Below are 21,092 nucleotides of genomic sequence, written 5' to 3' on the forward strand. Positions count from 1 at the left end.
AGTTTCTGGTGAATTATCCCCTTAATACACTAATATAGATTTGTAATATCTGCTATTTATTGTTCACTAAATGGACCACAACATGTAAATAATAAAAAAATCATTTTCAGCTTTTCAATACTAGACAAACGTTCAATAAAGATGCGTTTCTAGTTCAGTAATCGTTCACTCAAAACTGAAAACTTACTAGTATTTACTCACACTTTACTTGTTCCGAAATTGTATGAATTTCTTTCTTCTGTTGAATCTTGAGTATCTTGAGTAAAGCTGAAAACCTGTAACCATTGACTTCCATAGTTTTTGTGTATTTCCAACTATGGAAGTTAGTGGTTACAGATTTTCAGCATTCTTCAAAATATCTTCTTTTGTGTTCAACAGAAGAAAGTCAAACGGGTTTGGTACAAGTAAAAGGTAAGTAAACAATGACTTTTTTTTAGTTTTGGGTGAACTATCCCTTTAATAAACTAATTCGGATTTACAAAGATGCCATTTATTGTTCACTTATTAGACCACAACATGTAAATAATAAAACAAATAATTTTTAGCTTTTCAATACTAGATAATTGTTCATTAAAGATGCGTTTCTAGTTAGTTTAAAGTGATAGTTCACCCAAAACTGAAAATTTACTCACTATTATTTACTCAACTTTTACTTGTTATAAACATTTACAAGTTTGTTTATTCTACTGAAGACAAAAGAAGATATCTTGAGGAAAGCTGAAAACCTGTAACCATTGACTTCCACTATGGAAGTCGATGGTTTTCATAATTTTAGCATTCTTCAAAATATCTTCTTTTGTGTTCAACAGATGAAAGAAAGTCAAACAGGTTTGGAACAAGCAAAAGTTAATTAAATAATGATTTTTTTTTCAGTTTTGGGTGATCTATCACTTTAATAAACTAATACAGATTTGTAATATCTGCCATTTATTGTTCATATTTTATGTTTTCATATTGTATCATATTTATCTGTGCATTTAATAACTAAATTACAACCATTGTGTTCCCCAGGTTAGTCAGTGGACCAGACTTTGTGAGCTGGAAATTCCCTCTGCAGTAGAAAAACACTTACAAAACCCTGAAGACGAGACGTATCGACTTCCTCCTGCGGTTATAAATTTGGAAAAGAGGTTAGGGGAACCTGTCAAAGTTCACAACGATGACAAGATACGCCGGCAGAAGCTACAACAGCAGAAGAAGAGCGATTCTCAACTAAAAGATGCCAAAAACGAACCCCATCCAAACGTTGAGCTCAGTGCTGCCCTTGCGAGGCTCTCTGCAGATGCTCTTTGTCCTCCGTCCAGCAGAGAGTGCTCGGACATCAGGAAAGTCAAGAGCACAGATCTGCCAGAGCTGGAGCATGTGTTTGCTGAAGGCCTGTATTTCACTCTGACCGACGTCGTCCTGCTGCCCTGCATTCATCAATACCTGGTAAAAACAAACTAATCGAATGCAGTTTTCATCTCATTATGTATAAATCACTATTGCCCACTGAGAAAAAAACCCTTTGCTCAGTTGTTTTAGCAGACCTTAACAGACCTTTCATTTGAGCCTCACTGGTGCTTTCAAGTTCTGTCAAATAGAGAAGTCCCTCATGCCTTTTTGACTTCTCTGACTTCAAGGTGATTCTGCTTTAAAGGGAAAGTTCACCCAAAAAGGAAAGTTAATGACGATGACTCCGTTTCCAAGCTGTTATGTTTGGGCTGCACAAAAATCTGACATTGCAATAATTATTTTTTTCCCAATATACAGTTGAAGTCAGAATCATTAGCCTTCCTGAGTTAGCCCCCCTGAATTTGTTCCCCCAATTTCTGTTTAACGGAAAGAAGATTTTTTTCAACACATTTCTAAACTTCTAATTTCTAAATTTAATAGTTTTAATAACTCATTTCTAATAACTGATTTCTTTTGTCTTTGCCATAATGACAATAAATAATATTTGACTAGATATTTTTCAAGATACTAGTATTGTGATTTTAAGTGACATTTAAAGGCTTAACTAGGTTAATTAGGCAAGTTAGGGTTATTGGGCAAGTCCTTGTATAATGATGGTTTGATCTGTAGATTGCTTGTTCTGTTAAACATCATTTGGGAAATATTTAAAAAAGAAAAAAGAATTCACATCGGGGGTAATAATTTAGACTTTAACTGTGTTTATGTGTAACATCTTGCATTAACTTTAAACCTCTTATTAAATTTGAATAAAAACAATTAGAAATAAAATAATGGTTTAAACAGAAGGTTAACCCAAAACCACTTAATGCAACTTAAACGTATAAAAGTAAAAATGTTTTTTTTTTTTTTTTTATGAAGAATTCTGACTAAAGCCCGGTCAGATTACACGATTTTTATTGTCGGTTACGAAAGTCACTATGTCAGATCATGCGAATTTTTATTTTTATTTATTTTTTTCATTTCTTTTCGTCAAGTAGCCAGTTCATTGCTGCGACGCGTTCTTTCATGGAGGCTGCATGAGAGAAAGCGCATCTTGTTTATTTTCTTTATTTTACAAATACGCAACTTTGGTGTTATTGTGTGTACATATATTTCCATGGTTATATAGACATGGTTCCAGTATTGCATGAGTGGGGGCATTATTTTAATGTGGTAAAGTGGAGCATTTCTTGGCAAGTTAATGCTTTTATTGTTTACTAATTAAATTTCATTGTTATAAAAACATTTAAAGATTATTTTAACACTTTTAATTATTCAGGATTATTTATTGCACCAAAAGTAATTTTAAAGGAACATTAAATGTTAGTAAACTTTTAAACTCTTTAATTTGTGTGTAAACGCCTGATGCAAAAAGCTTATTTAGGCCTGCTAAATGCATCATGCAATTTGAAATATATATTTTATCTTTTTTCTGCAAGTCGTATGTAAACATATAACCTAAAATTACTTAACTAAAAATTGGCAGAGTGTGCATCGCGAATAAAGTGTTTATTAAATGAAAAGTCAGGTGTCTATTGCGGCATTCATTTATAAATGCGCATGGTGCATTCAAAGCTTCAGAAAATGCATGCCCGTAGCCAGGGGGGGTTCGGGTGGTTCGAACGAACTACCTCCCTCGGCCAAAAGGTCCAGAATTTATCCTTTTTATTATTTTATGTAATTTAATATTATATAATATATTTATTATACAATTCATATAATTATATTTATATTTAACATATATTGTAATAAAGTGTCATTTTAAATAACTATGGCCCATAGAGCCTCAAAGCCGCGAGTCATGTGACATAACCCACTGAGTGGTCATATTTGAATCTTTGATGTGACATCCATACCAAAGAGCTTAGAACTATACTCTTTGTTCATACAGAGTAACGCTATGGGTCGAAAAAAGCAAGAGAGGCAGAAAAGGCAGGCAACGGCGTCATTATCGCAAAATATTGAACATATGTTCACAAAGACTGCCAAACAGGGTAAGGCTAAAGTTAAGTACTTCCTAACAGATGAGAATCTGTCCTTATCCATGAGGTTCTAGGCTAACTGGCCACATTAGCCGGGACGTCCTGTATGTTTATTGACTTGTCCAGTACATGACCTCCCTTTCCCTATTTTTGACACTATCTTTTAAAAATAAATGTTCGACGAAGGCTTTAATGGCAAGAGGAGTCTTGGGACTATAATCTGATGTAAGAGAAGTCTTCTTTCACTACTGTATTGTTTTTAAAAAGAGAAAACATTTTACAGGTAACTATTCTAAATCTTGGACCTTATTTCTGAAATAAAAATGAGGTCCAAGATTTAGAATAGTTTTAATTAGTATTTTTTTATTGAAATGGCCAAATTGTGACTGAGGACAGTTAAATGTGTTGGTTGAATGTGTTTGTTTTTTGTCTAATAAATGACAGTAGGCTACAGTTTTTTACTTTAAAACTTTAATAGATTGCTATTTTATCCTAATGATATATGCTGTAATAAATTTGTGTTTTAAAAATTAGTCTTGTTTAAAAAAATCGTATTGCAATTTTTTAGGGAAATATTTTAGTACATCATTAACGTGTGGTTATGATGACATCTGACTAGTTAATCCAGTTAAAAAAATCACTAAAATGCAGTATTTAAATCTTATATTAATAATTAATTAATATTTTATCCATAACCCACAGAAACTAAAAATAGTAGTTAATAGTTACATAAAAAGCAACAACATGCAAATAAAAAGACCTCAGCCTTTAAATTTTTTCATAGGATCGCGTATTAGATTAGTACATTAGATTAACAACACAGACTGATTTTATAGCACCAGGTTAAACTTTGTCACTCCTTTATGGTAATCAAATACATTGAAAATAAATACAGGCCACAACTGAACATTGAGGATGATCTCCAAAATTAAACCAATAGACTTGTGCTGAAAACATGCTGTCCACCAGGCTCTTTGAGGTGAGGTTGATATTAAATTGTATGTTATTAAAATAAAATAAAATAAATTAAATTAAAACATTCTTAGCATGAAGTCCTGTGTAAGACTGAAATTTAATTCACAATGGTTTTAAAAAAGACTTAAAAAGTCATACATTTGAAATAGTGACTGTCCAGTCTCTTGCCTAAAATCCTTAGTTCATCTCTCAATGAACATGTCAGTGGCATCAGAATGACAAGTCCCTGTGTCATTGTGTACGGATAAGACAGTCCGTCATGTTTAGGGCCAGACCGAATCTATAGACATTTTTTGCTATTTCTGCACAGAATTGTGTTTAAAATCTGCGGATTTATGCTGAATTATTTTGGGAGTATCATAACTAAAACCTTATTATATTAAATAAAAAGTAATACCTTTTTAACTTTTATTTAATGTTTACAATGCAAATCTAATTAGATCCTCTTTATTTGGTAAACAAAGCAAGTCTCTCATATAATATCTCTACTAAAAGACAGACAATATTACTGTACAAACTGCATTGCAAATAATTCATATGAATATTTTCATATTAGTCAATAATATTATTGTAAATAATTTAAAAACTGAATAACTATAGATTGACACACATTTACACAAGTAAATAAACAGAATCAATGATTGGCTAAGAATCTGTGGAATTCTGCGCACGTAGATTCCGTGTGGGCCTAGTCATGTTGTCAGTATAACAGTGTACTCTTTAGCGATGTTCTGATGTAAACTGTGGCTAATTTTATTAATTTTTTTGCTGTTTGTACTGTAATTTGTTGCCAGATCATGTCATTGTGATACAGAAAGGAAAAGACGACACTACTAAGGACAAAGAAAAACCCAAAACAAAAGTAGAAATGTGAATGTAGGACAATCTCCCTTCAGATACACCTCACCTTTATTAGACCAAGTCAAGATTGACCTGGGAGCAATTTACCAATTGTAGATTTAGAAAAAAAGTCTAATGGAAATGTGTAGAAAAATGCATTATGGCTAAATATTGTGATAACTTCTTCAACTTCTTATATATATATATATATATATATATATATATATATATATATATATATATATATATATATATATATATATATATATAACTTGACGTTAACTTTTTTCCTCACCACCCACTGGTCATTTTCACAGAACAAGACAAAATTGTGTTGTTGGAAAATTTATTTTATATACTTAAATTTGACTTTTGCATGCTAAAAGTACTTGATTAAAAGACATTTTACTTGATTTGGGTCATTGAAATAACTCTGACTACCAATATTATGATATAGAAACCTGTTGTAGTCAACCTAAAACCTACAGTAGTTTGACATAAAACCAAAACAATACCCATTCTTGTCTTAGGACATTTTTATTAAGCAAATGTTTGAATAACAGTAAGTTCATGAAATGTTAAATATATAGTATATTCTGCTGGTTTTTAACATACAGAATAAAAATAAATACAGTTATGTAACAACCATAACATTACCATTATGTCTTAGGACATCTTTGATTAGCTTTTTATTACCTACATTACATGTTGACTAATGAAGGTACAATTATAACAACTATTTATTTGTTAGACTACTTTGTCAAACCATGTTGCATACAAATGCATTCAACAGACTTATATGACAGTGTATTGCTGTAGAGGACAAATAAAACACGAGACAGGTGTTTAGAAAGAGTATAGTTTATTTTGTTTGACCTGCAAACTTATCTAAACAGGATAAACTTTCGGAAAACAGCACGGAAACATTATAATGCGCGCGCTCATGAATATAACCCGCGGTTGTCTTCAACGGTTGTCTTCAATAGTCCTTCTTTGCTTAACAACTCTGAAAAACAAAGCAAAACATTACAACAGCTAGACATAGAGTTAAAACATTACAGTTACCATGGTTTCTATTTTAAACTATAGTAAACTAAAGTTTGAAACTATAGTTTAAAATAGACGATGAGTGGGCCTCGCTGCTCCCACCCACCATAACCCTCGCAGCGGGGTCCCACTGCCGGCCTCCCGTGTTTCCCTGAGGGTCCTCACGGCTTGTATTGATCCCTGCCTAGGGTTCACAAGCCGCCTCGCCCCAGGGAGTGCACGAGCTAACCGGGCGCCAGTCCGTGCCAGTGTGCACTGGAATGTTGCTCGGCGGCACATTTCGAGCAACAAACACGTAATATTCTTCGCGATATTGCGTTTATGTACGCAAACCGCAAGGAACTACAGCACAGACGGGCCCGAGTGAAGCTTCACGAAGCGGACTTCGTGAGATTGGCGTGGCTCCACTCGTACCGTCAGGTATTGAACTCACCTTGGTCAAGTACAAACAGCAACACCGAGCGAACTGACAAGACCGACAGAGAACCGACGAGCTTTAAAGGAATGCAGATGCAAATGTTTGCAATGCGACGTCACTACTGTGAGTCTCGTTGTCATGGTGAGCGCTGAAGAGCGCACACCTCATTGGAGTACACAGACTCGGGAATTTCCGTCACGGCGAGTTGCGGTCGGCTGTGGACAAAAACATATTAAATATATTGAATAATATATTTTTACATTTTTGGTGCTGTTTAATATTCTGGGATGCAGTAGAATATGGAGACAGATTAATATAATTAAATACAGATGCGGGACATTAGAACAGAAAGTGAGCCCGAGTGGTGGCAAGCTTCTTATTATCCAAGATCGCCATCTAGCGGTCACATAACCTAATAGCATGTTACTTGCTACTAACCACCCCCATGGCCAAAACGTCGAGCATTTGTCCTTTCAATTATTTTATGTAATTTAATATTATATAATATATTTATTATAAAATTCATATAATATATTTATATTCAATATGTGTTTATTAGGCTGTTTGCTCACTTCATTCGTTTTATTCTGATCAGATATCCGATCGCTCAAACCACTTCAGAAGGTGATCTGTGATGCATTTCAGATTAAACTGGACAGGTCTAATCATTTTTTTAGACAAAATTAATATAAATAAATTAAATTATGACCTGGAGAAAGTCTGACCTGTGCCCGAAACACCTGTAGATGCGCTTTTTACAGCCACAATTCTATTAAAAACACGTTTACTATAAGCATAAAACATGTTCTAACTTTTCAGACTTTAGCCAGGGGGGTTCGAAAGACCCACCCTCACTGACAAATGTCCAGAATTTGTCCCATACATGAGCTCATTCGTCCTATTTTGACTGCTATGCCATCATAAGTAATGAAAATAATCCATCGAAAAAGGCTTTAAGACCAAACGGAATCCTCTGTCGGCTGTTGCTTCGGTGCAACTATTGCACTTTCTGCAGTGTGACTTTTGCAGATGTGCACATTGCTATATTAATACTGAAACAATACATTGTTGAGCCGTACTTTGAGTATCTTCTGTAGAACAGAAAAGAAGATATTTTGAAGAAAGCTGAAAATCTGTAACCATTGACTTCCATAGTAGGATAAACAAATACTATAGAAGTCAATGGTTACATTCTTCAAAATATACTCTTTTGCGTTTAACAGAAGAAAGAAAGTCAAACAGGTTTGTAAAAAGTGATAACATTTTCAGTTTGGTTGAACCATCACTTTAAGTAAGGCCCGTGGTTTCTGTTCCAATTGAAATGGATCGTTGTTGCGTGGGACTGTGAATCAGATTCATTGCGCTGCGATGTCCCTGAACTCGTTCACATGAAGAGCTTGACACAGCCTGACACTGGTATTTGTTAGACTATTACTCTCGAATCTGTGGCAGTTGATTTAATAAAGTCTGCCGGTGTGGATGCTAATAAAATAAATTGACAAATGACATTTCTGCCTCTTTAAGTGCTCAAGCTTTTTCTGGACTATTTGCACCAAGGACCGTGACTGAAACGGTTCTAAAGTTTATAATCATTGGGATTATTAGTGAATATATCACCAATCTGGTAGCAATTATAATCATACTGATTATATGATCAATGGAAGTTATTTTCAGCTGATGAATGATTAAAACAATATTGACAGCCAATCAGAATCATTCATTCATTTTCCTTTGGCTTAATCTCTATTTCAGAAGTCGCCACAGCGGAATGAACTGCCATATATTGCGGTATATGTTTTACGGAGAGGATGCCCTCTACGGCCAATTTAGTTTATTCAATTCACCTAAAGAGCATGTCTGTGGACTGTAGGGGAAACCCACACCAACACAGGGAGAACATGCAAACTCCACACAGAAATGTCAACTGGCCTAGCTGGGACTAACCACTGAGCGACTGTGCCGCCCCAATCAGAATCAATCATATGAAAATTAATATTAATTTTTCTCTTGATTTGAGTGATAATCCTTTAAAGTGATAGTTACCCAAAACTGAATATATGCTGATCATTTATTCACGTTCTGGTGAGAAACGGATTTCTTCAATAGAACGTTAAAGGGATAGTTCACCCAAAAATTAAAATGTACTCACTATTTTCTCATCCTCAATTGGTTCCGAAACTGTTCAAGTTTCTATTTTTCTGTTGAACACAAAATAGGAAATTTAGAAAAATGTTAGTACAGGAAAACAAGTTATTATTACTATGGAAGTCAATAGTTACTTGTTAATTTTTAGCATTTTTCACTTTTTATTGCTTTTTCATCACCTTTTTATAATGGATTATGATCTCACTTGATAAAAACCATCTGTTGAAACACTTCGATTGATTGATTGATTGGTGTCATCAGAGGGGGAAAGCCCCGCCCATTAGTGACCATCTCTTCCTTATTAGCATAGACAGCCCTGAGTGAGAAGCAGCCGTCTGCCATTATAGTTTTGAATCTGCTGCTATGCTGACACACAAGTGTTTATAGCTCCACCCTCTTTCAAAAAGTGCAAAATATCATTTTATTTTAAAAAGACACGACACGGTTGTGATGAAAGCCTAAAAGGGACAGTTTCAAGAGTTATAAAACATTATTTGTGTGGTATTGTGAGCTGAAACGTCACATACACCTGTCCTTTTAAAGTGAAAGTTCACCCTCAGATGAAAAATGTCCTCACCATCTACTCAGCCTCAAGTGGTTCTACACTAAATATATTTCTTCTGTTGAACAAAACAAGATATTCTGAAGAAAGTTAGAAAAAAGCAGCCATTGACATCAATTGTAGAAATTCAATGGAAGTCATCTCAATAGGTTTGGAGCAAGTGAAGGATGAGTAAATGATGGCAGAATTTAGAATTTTGAGTGAACTGTCTCTATAAATGAAGGTTAATCAAATGCTCCTGCTGGAATAGCATTCACATTTGAAAGGGGTGGTCCACAGTGTATTTTTAAGGTTTGGTTGGGTTTATAAGACGCACATAAATGTGTGCTCATGCTTCACTTGTAGAAAATCAAATGATTTTTTTTCTTATTTTGACTATATACAGCTACTCAGCAAACATGAAAACGACTGTCACATTTCCTAGTTCCTCCAAAAGGCCCGCCCTCAAGAGGCTCTGATTGGTCAGCTAACATAATGTGCTGTGATTCACGGATTGGCTCCACGTCACCACGTCACGCCCCTACAAGTATGCGCTTTTGCACTGTGTAAGCAGCCATATCAGTTAGCTGCTCTTTGGTTTGCCTGAATCAGACATAAAATATAGATCAGACAGCTGAACCTTACGCCTGCTCTCTAAAATAATACCTGACAAGTGTTTTTCATTTATATTCGGCTTATAAGCATAGAGAGACACTGCAGCGCTGGTGAAGATTGTGGGTGTTTACAGGGGTTTGACTGATAAATATGAATTTGTAGCCAAATTGTTAACGGTGCCAAACAGCATTTCCTGTTGTTTACGTCCTTGTTTACGTCCTCGCTATGACATACCGTTAATACTAGAAACTGTGCATTTAATAGATCAAGTTTAACAAATAAAAATACTTACAGGTTGTGGCTCACAATCCACAGCTTTGTCGGTTGGAGGAGTTTTAACCGAATCCAGCACTGAACTTGGAGAGATTCTGGAAGCTGTCCTTTGTCAAATGCTAGCTATATATTTTTTTATAATACTCTGAAACAAAATTAAAATTAAACTGTAAGCACTTCTCTCTTTGTGTCGTGTCCTTTGGAAGCCCAAATACAGAAACAGAAGAAGCTCTGTGGAAATAGCAGCGTTTGCGGCATTTTAGCTTTCTCTGCTATAACATTACGACGCCTCTGGCCACACCCCTTCACTGCGCAGGGTGAGTGTGCATGGTGAATGCGTGAAACCTGAAGCGCTTGTGATCTCACTAGCCTGGATGTATTTTTTGCAGTCCCCAAACTTCGTTCGCTGTAGGCTTTGTAAGCTAACTCCGTGAAAGCCAATGTCTCCCTTTGCATTGAACTTTGAGCATATTACATTCAGAGATGTTGTTTATGCTCACACAGCTACATTACACATCAACTAAAGTTTAAAATATGATATCGTAGTGGACCACCCCTTTAAATTCCCGACAACTCAGCACTGTTACTGCTCATAACCCAGTGTAATGGACTAGCATGAGTTCCAGAAACAGACTTTCACACAACAAACATATTTTGAAGCAAGCAAAACGCATCACAGACGCTTTGTCCCTTCAGACGCCCTGTGGTGCATTTTTGAGGTGAAGCTTGTTTGCGTCTGTCATCCCTTTCTCTTTCTCTCCAGTCTTCTCTCTTTCTCTCTCTCTCTCTCTCTCTCTTCATCATTGTTCATTCTGCTCTCTCTCCTCCTGTCGTTCTCTCAGTGGTCAGCAGCGCATCGGTGCCTCCTAGTTTCACACTCTGTCTAGCATGTCTCTCTCCTTCTGTCCTCCTCATCCCTTTCTCCCTGTCTCTTTTCCTCTGCTGTGAGCGATGATAGAAGCGGCGCAGCTGATCTCGGTTCATCGGGCACAACACTTTGATGGGTTACTTAAGTTGCTGTGTCTCGCTGTCAGTGTGCAGTTTTGAATACCCATTTATACTATTTTACAAAACTCTGCAGAAGCACAATATAACCCGCACTGCGTCGTTCATTTGCCATAAAGATTTGTTTTTTGGATTTTGATTTCAGCTTTGACTGAATTTAATGGAAAAATTTAATATCTGAGATTATATTTAATCATTTTTATATTGATGGACATTCTCAGCTATGTGTTTTATTTATTTTTTTAACATATAAACCACAGCTGAAGTAGTTCCAGGGAGGTTTTGACTGCATTACAGTTCCATATCACTCCGCTAAATTATTTCAGTTATTTCACAGGCTACAAATGTAAAAAATAATCACATTAAAACAAAATTCTTTGGATGAAATGTGTAAGAAACAAGTCAACTGCCTGCATTATGATATTAGACTATATGTATAATATTATTAATGGTGGGCCGTTATCAGGGTGAACGTGCTGCGTTAACACAAGACTCTTATCGCGCGATAAAAAAATATTAACGTTAATCTATTCTCAAAGTTGGGTTGGGAGCTGGGTCTGTTCTACACAAGCTATGGTGACTTTCACCTTGATGTTTTAGCACGGATGTATACCTGACTGGTGAGCCGTCTGACAAAAAAGTCCCCTTCTGAATCAAATCAGCAGGATGCCCTTCTGGATCTTTCACTTACTTCGAAGACACTACTCACTACGTTTACATGGACATCAGTAATTTAGTTATTTGCCTTAATAGACAATAATAAAATAAAGGTGTTTACGTAAAGTGCTTTCATGTAAGAGTTTCCTGTAATTTTGGATGACTTTAACTGTAGTTCGACAGTTTCACATTCACTCATTAATATTTCATTCATGGCCCCATGACAAACTGGGGTATTAGACGCAAATAAGGAGTAAGAACTGGTGAGAGTGTTATGGAATTTAATAACGTGTGTGGTCCTTTACTGACAGCTGCGTGTGTGGATCTTGTCGGAAAATATGGCGAAAAGTCCTACATGACGGTAATAGTTTGATCGCTGTGTGTACTTCAATAATGCCACTAATATATGCATACTTCACATCTTAATTCCATTACTGTTTAGTTCAGTTATGACTTTAGTCAGATTAAAGTGATCAAAAATTGCTGTTTGGAGCTTATGCAGGCCTACAGTTCAAAATTCATGTTTTAAACACAAGTACATCTTTGTTGGTATTTGTTGGCATCACAGTTGGTAAACACAAGTACATCTTATTAAACATAATTTATTTTTATCACCAATTATCATAGTAGAACAGTTTCTTAAGCAGTCTGTGATGCATTTTGGAAACGGGAGATGAGCCCCTGGTCTAATGCGCCACCTGGCTTGAGAAACCCGTTCTCAAAGACTTATATTAGTCATTATTTGGGTAGCACACATATTCTGAATGCCTTCGGCAGAATTCAATTGAGCAATTTTAATCTAGATTAATCTACATTTATTCCAAGATTACAGTGAGATTATTCTAGATTAAAAAAAAAAGATGTATGCCCACCTATAATTATTATATTATTTATCATACCGAGGGGGGGTGATTATTAAGCACGTCATGTTTTTTTTTTCTGTCCTGGGAATAATATTTATAAAGGAGCTGTTAACTTGGACTCTAACCAGATTTTGTGGAAAAAAACCTGAACAATACAAACATAAAAATAAAACAAAACACAAAAATCTGAAAAATTAGTTATGTGTAATAACAGTGGAATGACACCAGTAGAAAGTACTGAAGTACTTTCTGAAGTCCAACTGAAACTAATTGAATAGGGGGCGGGGCTTTCTTTTTGCGCATCATTTCCTCATAGCAAACTAACAGTATAAGTGGCGTGGTTGAGAATATTTTGTCTGTTTTTTTTTTTTTGTTTGTTTCTGTTTTTTCACGACTTAATTGTCAAACTGAGGTCAACAGAGGAGAACTGCCACTCCAAACACAGAAGCCAATAGTCAGATCTTGTTTTGAAGATAACAAGACACAATAACAGTTAATTTGTAAATTACAAAAGCTTTCTTTAGTGGATTAACTGAAATGCATTGTTCACCTAAAGAGTAACAATGTGGCATTTTTTTTTTAGATGTTGTGAAAAAGTGGTCTCTTAATTTTATTTCCATGTCATTTAATATGTCATTTTTATACTCTGACGTATTATTTGAGGCTCTTCAAATTAAAACTACCCCGTCTCTGATTAAACCCTTCCAGGTCTCCCTCCGAACTCACTCTCCCTCCACTCTTTCCCATCTGCCCTTGTTGTTGAGATGGTACCAGCGCACACAGGAGCTCTCTGGTGTACTGAGAGCCGCAAAAGACTGTGGGATGGCCCTTCTAAACCTCAGTACAACCAACCTTTGCACTTCCCAGCGGGATGCCCCCCCACAAGCCAGCGAGGATCCCAAACCCAAGCAAGAGCCCTTCATCGGGGGCCCAAGGCCAACTCTCACCAAACTGCAGGTAATTGAATTTCACTCTCTCCTATTTCTCTCTCATTTGATTCCCTAAATCTTCGCTCTCACGGAAAGGAGATTACACAGAAGCGCTTCTCTTTGCCACTCCACTAAACCTGTCAGTGGCGAACTCGCATAATCCCTAAACAGCGATCTGCTCTCAATACGTTCAGTGCCGCACACCCGTCCCTTTACGGCAGCCCTGTGTGCCACCGCGGGGCCTGAACCGTGATGATAAAGGATTTATGCACTCCAGCGAGGCAGAACAGCAGCCGTTCTGACTCGCTCTTAACTGATGGGACTCCCTGCCACTCGATACTTTAAGGAGGCTGGTGTTACGCTGCTGTCTGACTCTGACAAGCACCGCCGCTTTTTTCAATCGCAAGTCTGACATTCATTAGCTGTAAAGAATGCTTGCATTTATCAAGACAATCCATACAATAAAAGAAGCATTCATGAGCTTTGTTTGATAAGATTTGAATTGTCATCGTGCTGTCATGATTTAATGCTTTAAAGGGGTTGTTCACGCAAAAAGGGACATTTCTTTACCATTTACCTACTCTTTACTTGTTTCTATGGAAGTCCTAAGAGGCCATGCATTTAAATATTTTTTTCTCGTGAAAACGACTTAATTATCTTGTAATCTCGACATAATTTCTTTACTCGTAATCTCGACATGACATAAAGTTGTTTTCTCGTGATAACGCATTCATTTTCTTGTGATTTCAACAAAGTTCTCTGGTGATCACAACTTTATTGTCTCATTATCTCGACACAACAGTCATTTTCTTGTTATCACGACATAATTTTCTCGTGATCCAGACATAGCAAAGTTATTTTCTCATGATCACAACTTAATTTTCTCACTATCACGACATAACAAAAAGTAATTTTTTCGTGATTTTGGCATGGCATTAAAGATTGTTTTCTCGTGATCACAACTTTTTCTGGTGATCTTGACATGACATTAAAAGTTGTTTTCTTGTTATCACGACTTAATTTTCTCAATCTCGACATAAGTTATTTTCTCATGATCACAACTTAATTTTCTCACTATCATGACATAACAAAAAGTAATTTTCTCGTGATCACAACTTTTTCTGGTGATCTTGACATGACATTAAAAGTTTTTTTCTCATTATCACGACCTAATTTTCTCGTGATCTTGACATAACAAAAAGACGTTTTCTTGTTATCATGACTTAATTTTCTCATGATCTCGACAACAAAAACACGTTTTGTTGTTATCATGACTTAATTTTCTCATGAGCTCCACAACAAGAAGACGTTTTCTTGTTATCATGACTTAATTTTCTCATGAGCTCCACAACAAGAAGACGTTTTCTTGTTATCACGACTTAATTTTCTCGTGATCTCGACAACAAAAACACGTTTTGTTGTTATCATGACTTAATTTTCTCATGATCTCGACAACAAAAACACGTTTTCTTGTTATCATGACTTAATTTTTTCATGAGCTCCACAACAAAAACACGTTTTCTTGTTATCATGACTTAACTTTTTCATGAGCTCCACAACAAAAACACGTTTTGTTGTTATCATGACTTAATTTTCTCATGATCTCGACAACAAAAACACGTTTTCTTGTTATCATGACTTAATTTTCTCATGATCTCGACAACAAAAACACGTTTTCTTGTTATCATGACTTAATTTTCTCATGATCTCGACAACAAAAACATGTTTTCTTGTTATCATGACTTAATTTTTTCATAAGCTCCACAACAAGAAGACGTTTTCTTGTTATCACGACTTAATTTTCTCGTGATCTCGACATGGCATTAAAAGTTTTCTCATGATCACAACTATTTTCTCATGATCTCGACATAACAAAAAGTTGTTTTCTCATGATCTTGACATGGCATTAAACATTTTTTATTGTGATTACGACTTTATTTTCTCGTAATCTTGACATGACATTAAAAGTAGTTTTCTTGTCATCATGACTTAATTTTCTTGTGATCTCGACATAACAAAAAGACGTTTTCTTGTTATTACGACTTCATTTTCTTGTGATCTCGACTAACAAAAAGACGTTTTCATGTGATCACGACAATTTTCTCGGTATCTCGACATAAAAGTTGTTTTCTCGAGTAACATTATTACATTGCATTATTTGCAGTTTTAACTATGTAAAGTAATTGTTAATAATTTGCAGAAAGGACGCATTGAAGCACAATCAACAAAATGAAACCTGAAACAAAAACATTCTTCATAATCTAAGTCATACATGCAACAACTTATTCTGCGCCATCTAGAACCTACACCCTGAAATGGGAACAGTTAAGGAAATATTAGTGAATAATGATGTATAATCATATACATCAATTAATCATGAACGTACGTTAATTATGAGAGCGATTGGCTGTTCTGAACGCCATTACAATCAAAAGACAATAAAAGTCGTGAAAACAAAATATGTTGAGGTCACGAGAAAACAAGAGAGAAAAAAATATGATATGCAATATTTGAATGCATGGCCTCTCAGGATTTCCATATGTTTCAAACAAGGTTTGAGTTTCTTTATTCTGTTGAACAGTAAAGAAGATATTTTGAAGAAACTGAAAATCTGTGACCATTAACTTTGTAAGACTTTGCAGACTTTTGAACTGCCATTATTAATGTCTGCCATTGCTAATTTCACAGTTTAAAAATAAAGATAGCTACTGGGTCAAGTGCAACTTCAAATGCCAAAAATGGTTTTAAATTGTGTAATTATATATATTTTTTGCTCAAACTATTAATGGTAAACCTTACCTTTAGAAATGTAATTCTCTGTAGGCGCCTGTGGTGTACTGGTTAGTGTGTTGACACATGCACTCTGGTGCTCACAGCAACACGAGTTCGATTCCTGGCTCGTGGTCCTGTCAATACTCTCTACTTTCCTATACAACAATAAAGGTGAAAACCTTTCTAAATAATTAAAAAAAGAAATGTAATTTTCTTTTTTGAATGTGTTGTGTTTTTATTTTCTTCTTCTGTTGAACAAAAAATGAGCTATTGACCTCCATGGTAGGAACAAAAAATACAATGGAAGTCAACGGCTTTTTTTCCCCAACATTCTTCAGTATAAGTTCCTTTATGTTCAGCAGAAGAAAAAAAACTCAAAACTCAAAAGAAAAGTCTTTAAAAATGGAGGATGAGTGAACATGATTTGGACCAGTATGATTTTAACGATCACTAAGGATTCATTAACAAATAAAATAAATGCGGCATAATTCTATTTAACTCTAGTTGAACTATAGTGGCATGATTCTCATGAAAATGTGAAAGCAACCACTCTCTGGTTTTCACAGTTCAGCAGATTTCATTTTTTTCATCATTTCACAAACAGGAGGTCAAATGTGTTTCTTCAGAAATGTGGGCTAACGTTTAACCACAAGTCTACGATAGAGTTTGTTCTTAAACAAAAAGAACTGTAGTGACCCTATAGGAAAATCAGTCAAGCATCTAGACATGTCAGAATCTTTAACTATATTAACCAGGCTAAGAGATCTTTTATCTTGTGCAGAAAAACAACTAGAACCATGTTCTTGTATGCCTATGACAATGAACTACAATCCCAGAACTATTTATACATTTAGTAGAAATAAATTAATGAATCAATGTTTAGCATATTATTTGTTGATTTATGGCTTATTCACAACAAGATTATGAAAACAAGAGCTTTATTAGCGTTCACAGTAGTGCACAATAGCATTTAATTGTTATAATTATTTTTATTTAAAGGTGCAGTATGTAAGTTTGACACCCAGTGATTGAACAAGGTGTTGCACACCTGGTTCAAAACAAATGCTAGCGCAGGTTGCCAGATTGATGACACCAACAGCAGTGTGCCTGACTGTCGAGCATGAAGGCTGATTAAAGTTGTAGTCTAAAAAATAAAAGCAACAGTATGCAATAGAAGCAATAGAAACTTTAGAACTGTGACTCTGTGAAAGCCAAGTTAACAAATATCGGTCATTCAGCATGTACATTTAATAACGTTAAAGATTTAATATGTATTAATTAGAGTATAAACCTTACCATTTGGTTGGAGTGCAGTGAGTGCACTATTCTGTGCTTCTGAATGGCTGTATTTAAATTTCTGTCTTTTTTCGTCTGGTACAAACGGCCTAATTGCTTATAACTGCAAATCTCATCATGTAGAGTGTTGTTAGGACACAACGTTACAATGTAACCTGCTCACCTAAGGTTTACATTTATAATATTTAGATTAGTTGCTAATTAATAACCACCTCATGTGGAACTCTGAATCTGCGTCTCATTACAGAGGCTGCTAGTGTCCACTGAATTTGGTCACGGTTATACACTTTGAGAGCCCTTCTGACTGAATGAATGAAATATGCTGTTTTTCACCAAGCCAACCCAGGGTGCTGAAATATAATTGGCTAAACGGCATTGTGTGTGATAAATAGCCAAAACAAAGACAGACGTTCTGGTACATAAAGCACATTTTAAAAGCAGAATATCTGACTTCAGCATTGTTTTTCAGATAAAAAAAAGAATGTTCACTTAGCATGTTTCTTAAATATCTGCAAACATATTATGGTATTTTTATGCTTTAGAAGAGTCAAGTGTTTTTGTTAATACTATGTGTTATCAAAACGTTGCATTTATATTTTGTGGTGAAATTGTTGGTAAATCATGATTTGTTTGCTGAAGCATTTATATGAAGATTTAATTCACAAATCTGTGTTTTTATCATTCTTGATTAAAGAAAAATGTTATTGATATGGTTGTGACCTCACTTTAAAAAAAAAAAACTGTATAATTATCATTAACATAGATTTTTTTATGTGAATCTGTTGAAACAGACCTGCCCTAAATCAAAGTATCATGGTATTTCCATCTATTAACATTACCATAACATAACCAGTATACTTTCTTATTGCTCTCACCTACCAAGAAGTTTTTACTTTTTCCTAAACCAATAATAAACTTTAAAATGCAGTGCTTATTACTTTTTTTATGATGAATCACTTGCTGCAGTCACACACCCCAGTGTTTCCTCACTCTTCCAGATAATAATGTCCCCATAATGCTGTATTACATGGAAAGCTCAGCTTGTGACATCATTACTGTGTCTTTTTATCCCCCCCGGAGGAACCGCTGATTCAGTCCATAACCTCCTGTGCGGTCCTCTGTCTGCTTATTCAATTGGCCAGCGCTTCCATATTAGTCCTGCTGATTTACCCAGCATCTAAACAGCCCACAAACTCCAACAACACTTGCAGAAATCTGCCGATAATGAGTAAAAAAGGCCTGCAGTGGCCTCATACACACTTCTGCTGTACGACTCCCACAGGAAAAGCAAACAGAGTAACAGTACCGAGTCTCTCTCTTTTTTTTTTTCTGTCTGCCCCGGACCACAATGCAATAGTCGAGTCCCTGGTAGGTGATAAAAACGCACAGCTGCTGTCGTCGAGTTTTTGGGCCGGCTGCAGAACTTCACTTCTAGCTTTCTTGTATCTGTGTGTGTGTGTGTGTGTTTGGTGTTTGCCACCTCTGGCATTCAGCTACTATAAATCAGATATTTCCCGTCACGCTAGTGGATATCAATTTGGTGTGTGTGAATGAGTTGGAGCTCAGCAGGCTCTCTTAATGCATAGCAGTCCGCTGGGATTTTCCAAGCTGCGTGCTTTCTGCTTTAGGTCTGCTCTGCAGCTGTTGCTGGTGGCTCATTGCTTTTAGAGCAAATGACATTTTTATCCACCGAGCCAAACCTTATGGCCGGGCTGGATTGGTAATGGCAGAGATGCGCCATCCATTGCTAGCTACTGTTTAGCAAACAGAACCAGAATCAGACCTGCTGTAGATCACTGGCCCAGAACATCTCTGAAGCCCAGTTTTGACAGTTTGTAAGAAAATAGATGCTGATTTACAGATTTAGCCATTGATAAAGAATAAGAGGCACAACATATAAGAGATTAAATGTGTTTTGAGATATTATTGCAGATTTTAGCATGGAAAACCTGTGTTTAACAGTGAGATGCCAAGACAGGAACTATAAACATTACAACCGTCAGGGATGATTTCGGACTGATCTAGAGCAAAATCAGGTGTGTATATGTAGACAGGATGCTCATTTTAACCGTTAACCAAAGAGGTGCATTTTTAACCGATTAATGGTATCAGTTAAATGATTACTTTTATTTATTTATATATATATATATATATATATATATATATATATATATATATATATATATAAATATATAAATATAAATAAAATTTGGCTGCATAAATATGTAATGCGTATTCATTAACTCGCAGGACGGTAACACGTGCAACCAGCACGCTGACGCTTACTGCCTCTGTCCTGGATCCGCGTCATAAACACCTCCATTTATTTGCACAATTGGAGAAAGAAGCCGCAAAACAAAACTTTCTGAAATGTGCTCTGCTTTGGAAACAAGCCAGCCACAAGTATTGTGAATCCAGCAATAGCGCTTGGATCTGCGCCAAAACAATCGGTTCGAGATCGCTTGAATGAGGTGGTCTCGGCTCGATTGAAACGAACTCGATTGTAGTGAGAAAGCAATATGGTTTATTTATTATTTCTCTATATAATGTAAAGCCTATAATTCATAATTCTAGCCAATGGCTATGTATGAGAAGGTCTTACCTCTGATTTATATTTGGTGACGATGTCTGTGGGTGTCACCATTCAAAATTAAAGCGCAGCTTTTCGCTTATAATGTCTTATTCATTGCCATAAATTAAAATAAGGACGCATGACAGCTGAGCGGGACTCTGCAAAATAAACTCTGACCAATGTGAGGAGTGATTACTCGCACGTCACTTGTTTTAGCTCTTTTGGTCTGTTTAGAAATTTTGCCGTGTGAAAGCGAACCGCACCAAGAACAAAGTGCAAGATTGTAACAGTTTTAATCACTGTTTCAGAGCGAAACAATTGCTCTATAGGTGTGAAAGCCCCCTAAGTGTACAACCAACAAACCAACTTTTTTCCATTTGGAAAATTACAATTATTATGTTTTAAGAAAATATCCCTTTTTAAAATAGCCTACGTAGGGTAATCTACGAATTAAACAAATCCAATTCAAATTCAATTCATTTTTTAAAAAATTAAATAATAATTTAGTATTAATCTGACCAGTTAATGGTTAATATTTGGTTAAGGAGCGGCGGTTGTCGGTTGGCAGAATTAACCGTAATGAGCATCCCTAATATGTAGTTTTATAGTTTAAATGAAAATAAAGCAATATTAGACAAGTAACAGTAAAATAATTTAGAAAATAATAAACAATTAAATATTTTACAAACTATATACGTGAATTTTAATAAAATGTTATTTTACTGCTG

The 21,092-nt window shown here is 35.5% G+C and overlaps 1 protein-coding gene across 1 annotated transcript in view; it reads left to right on the plus strand.

Annotated features, from left to right (window-relative positions):
- The window catches only part of gstcd (glutathione S-transferase, C-terminal domain containing), a 106,933-nt gene that overhangs the window by 7,049 nt on the left and 78,792 nt on the right, over nt 1-21,092 (plus strand). Inside the window, exons 3-4 of the mRNA XM_056456570.1 lie at nt 1,012-1,431; nt 13,504-13,752. Coding sequence (XP_056312545.1) covers nt 1,012-1,431; nt 13,504-13,752 — 669 coding nt within the window. The remainder of the gene's footprint in view (nt 1-1,011; nt 1,432-13,503; nt 13,753-21,092) is intronic.

Source organism: Danio aesculapii, chromosome 1, assembly GCF_903798145.1.
Source record: "Danio aesculapii chromosome 1, fDanAes4.1, whole genome shotgun sequence".
NCBI classification, from domain to species: domain Eukaryota; kingdom Metazoa; phylum Chordata; class Actinopteri; order Cypriniformes; family Danionidae; genus Danio; species Danio aesculapii.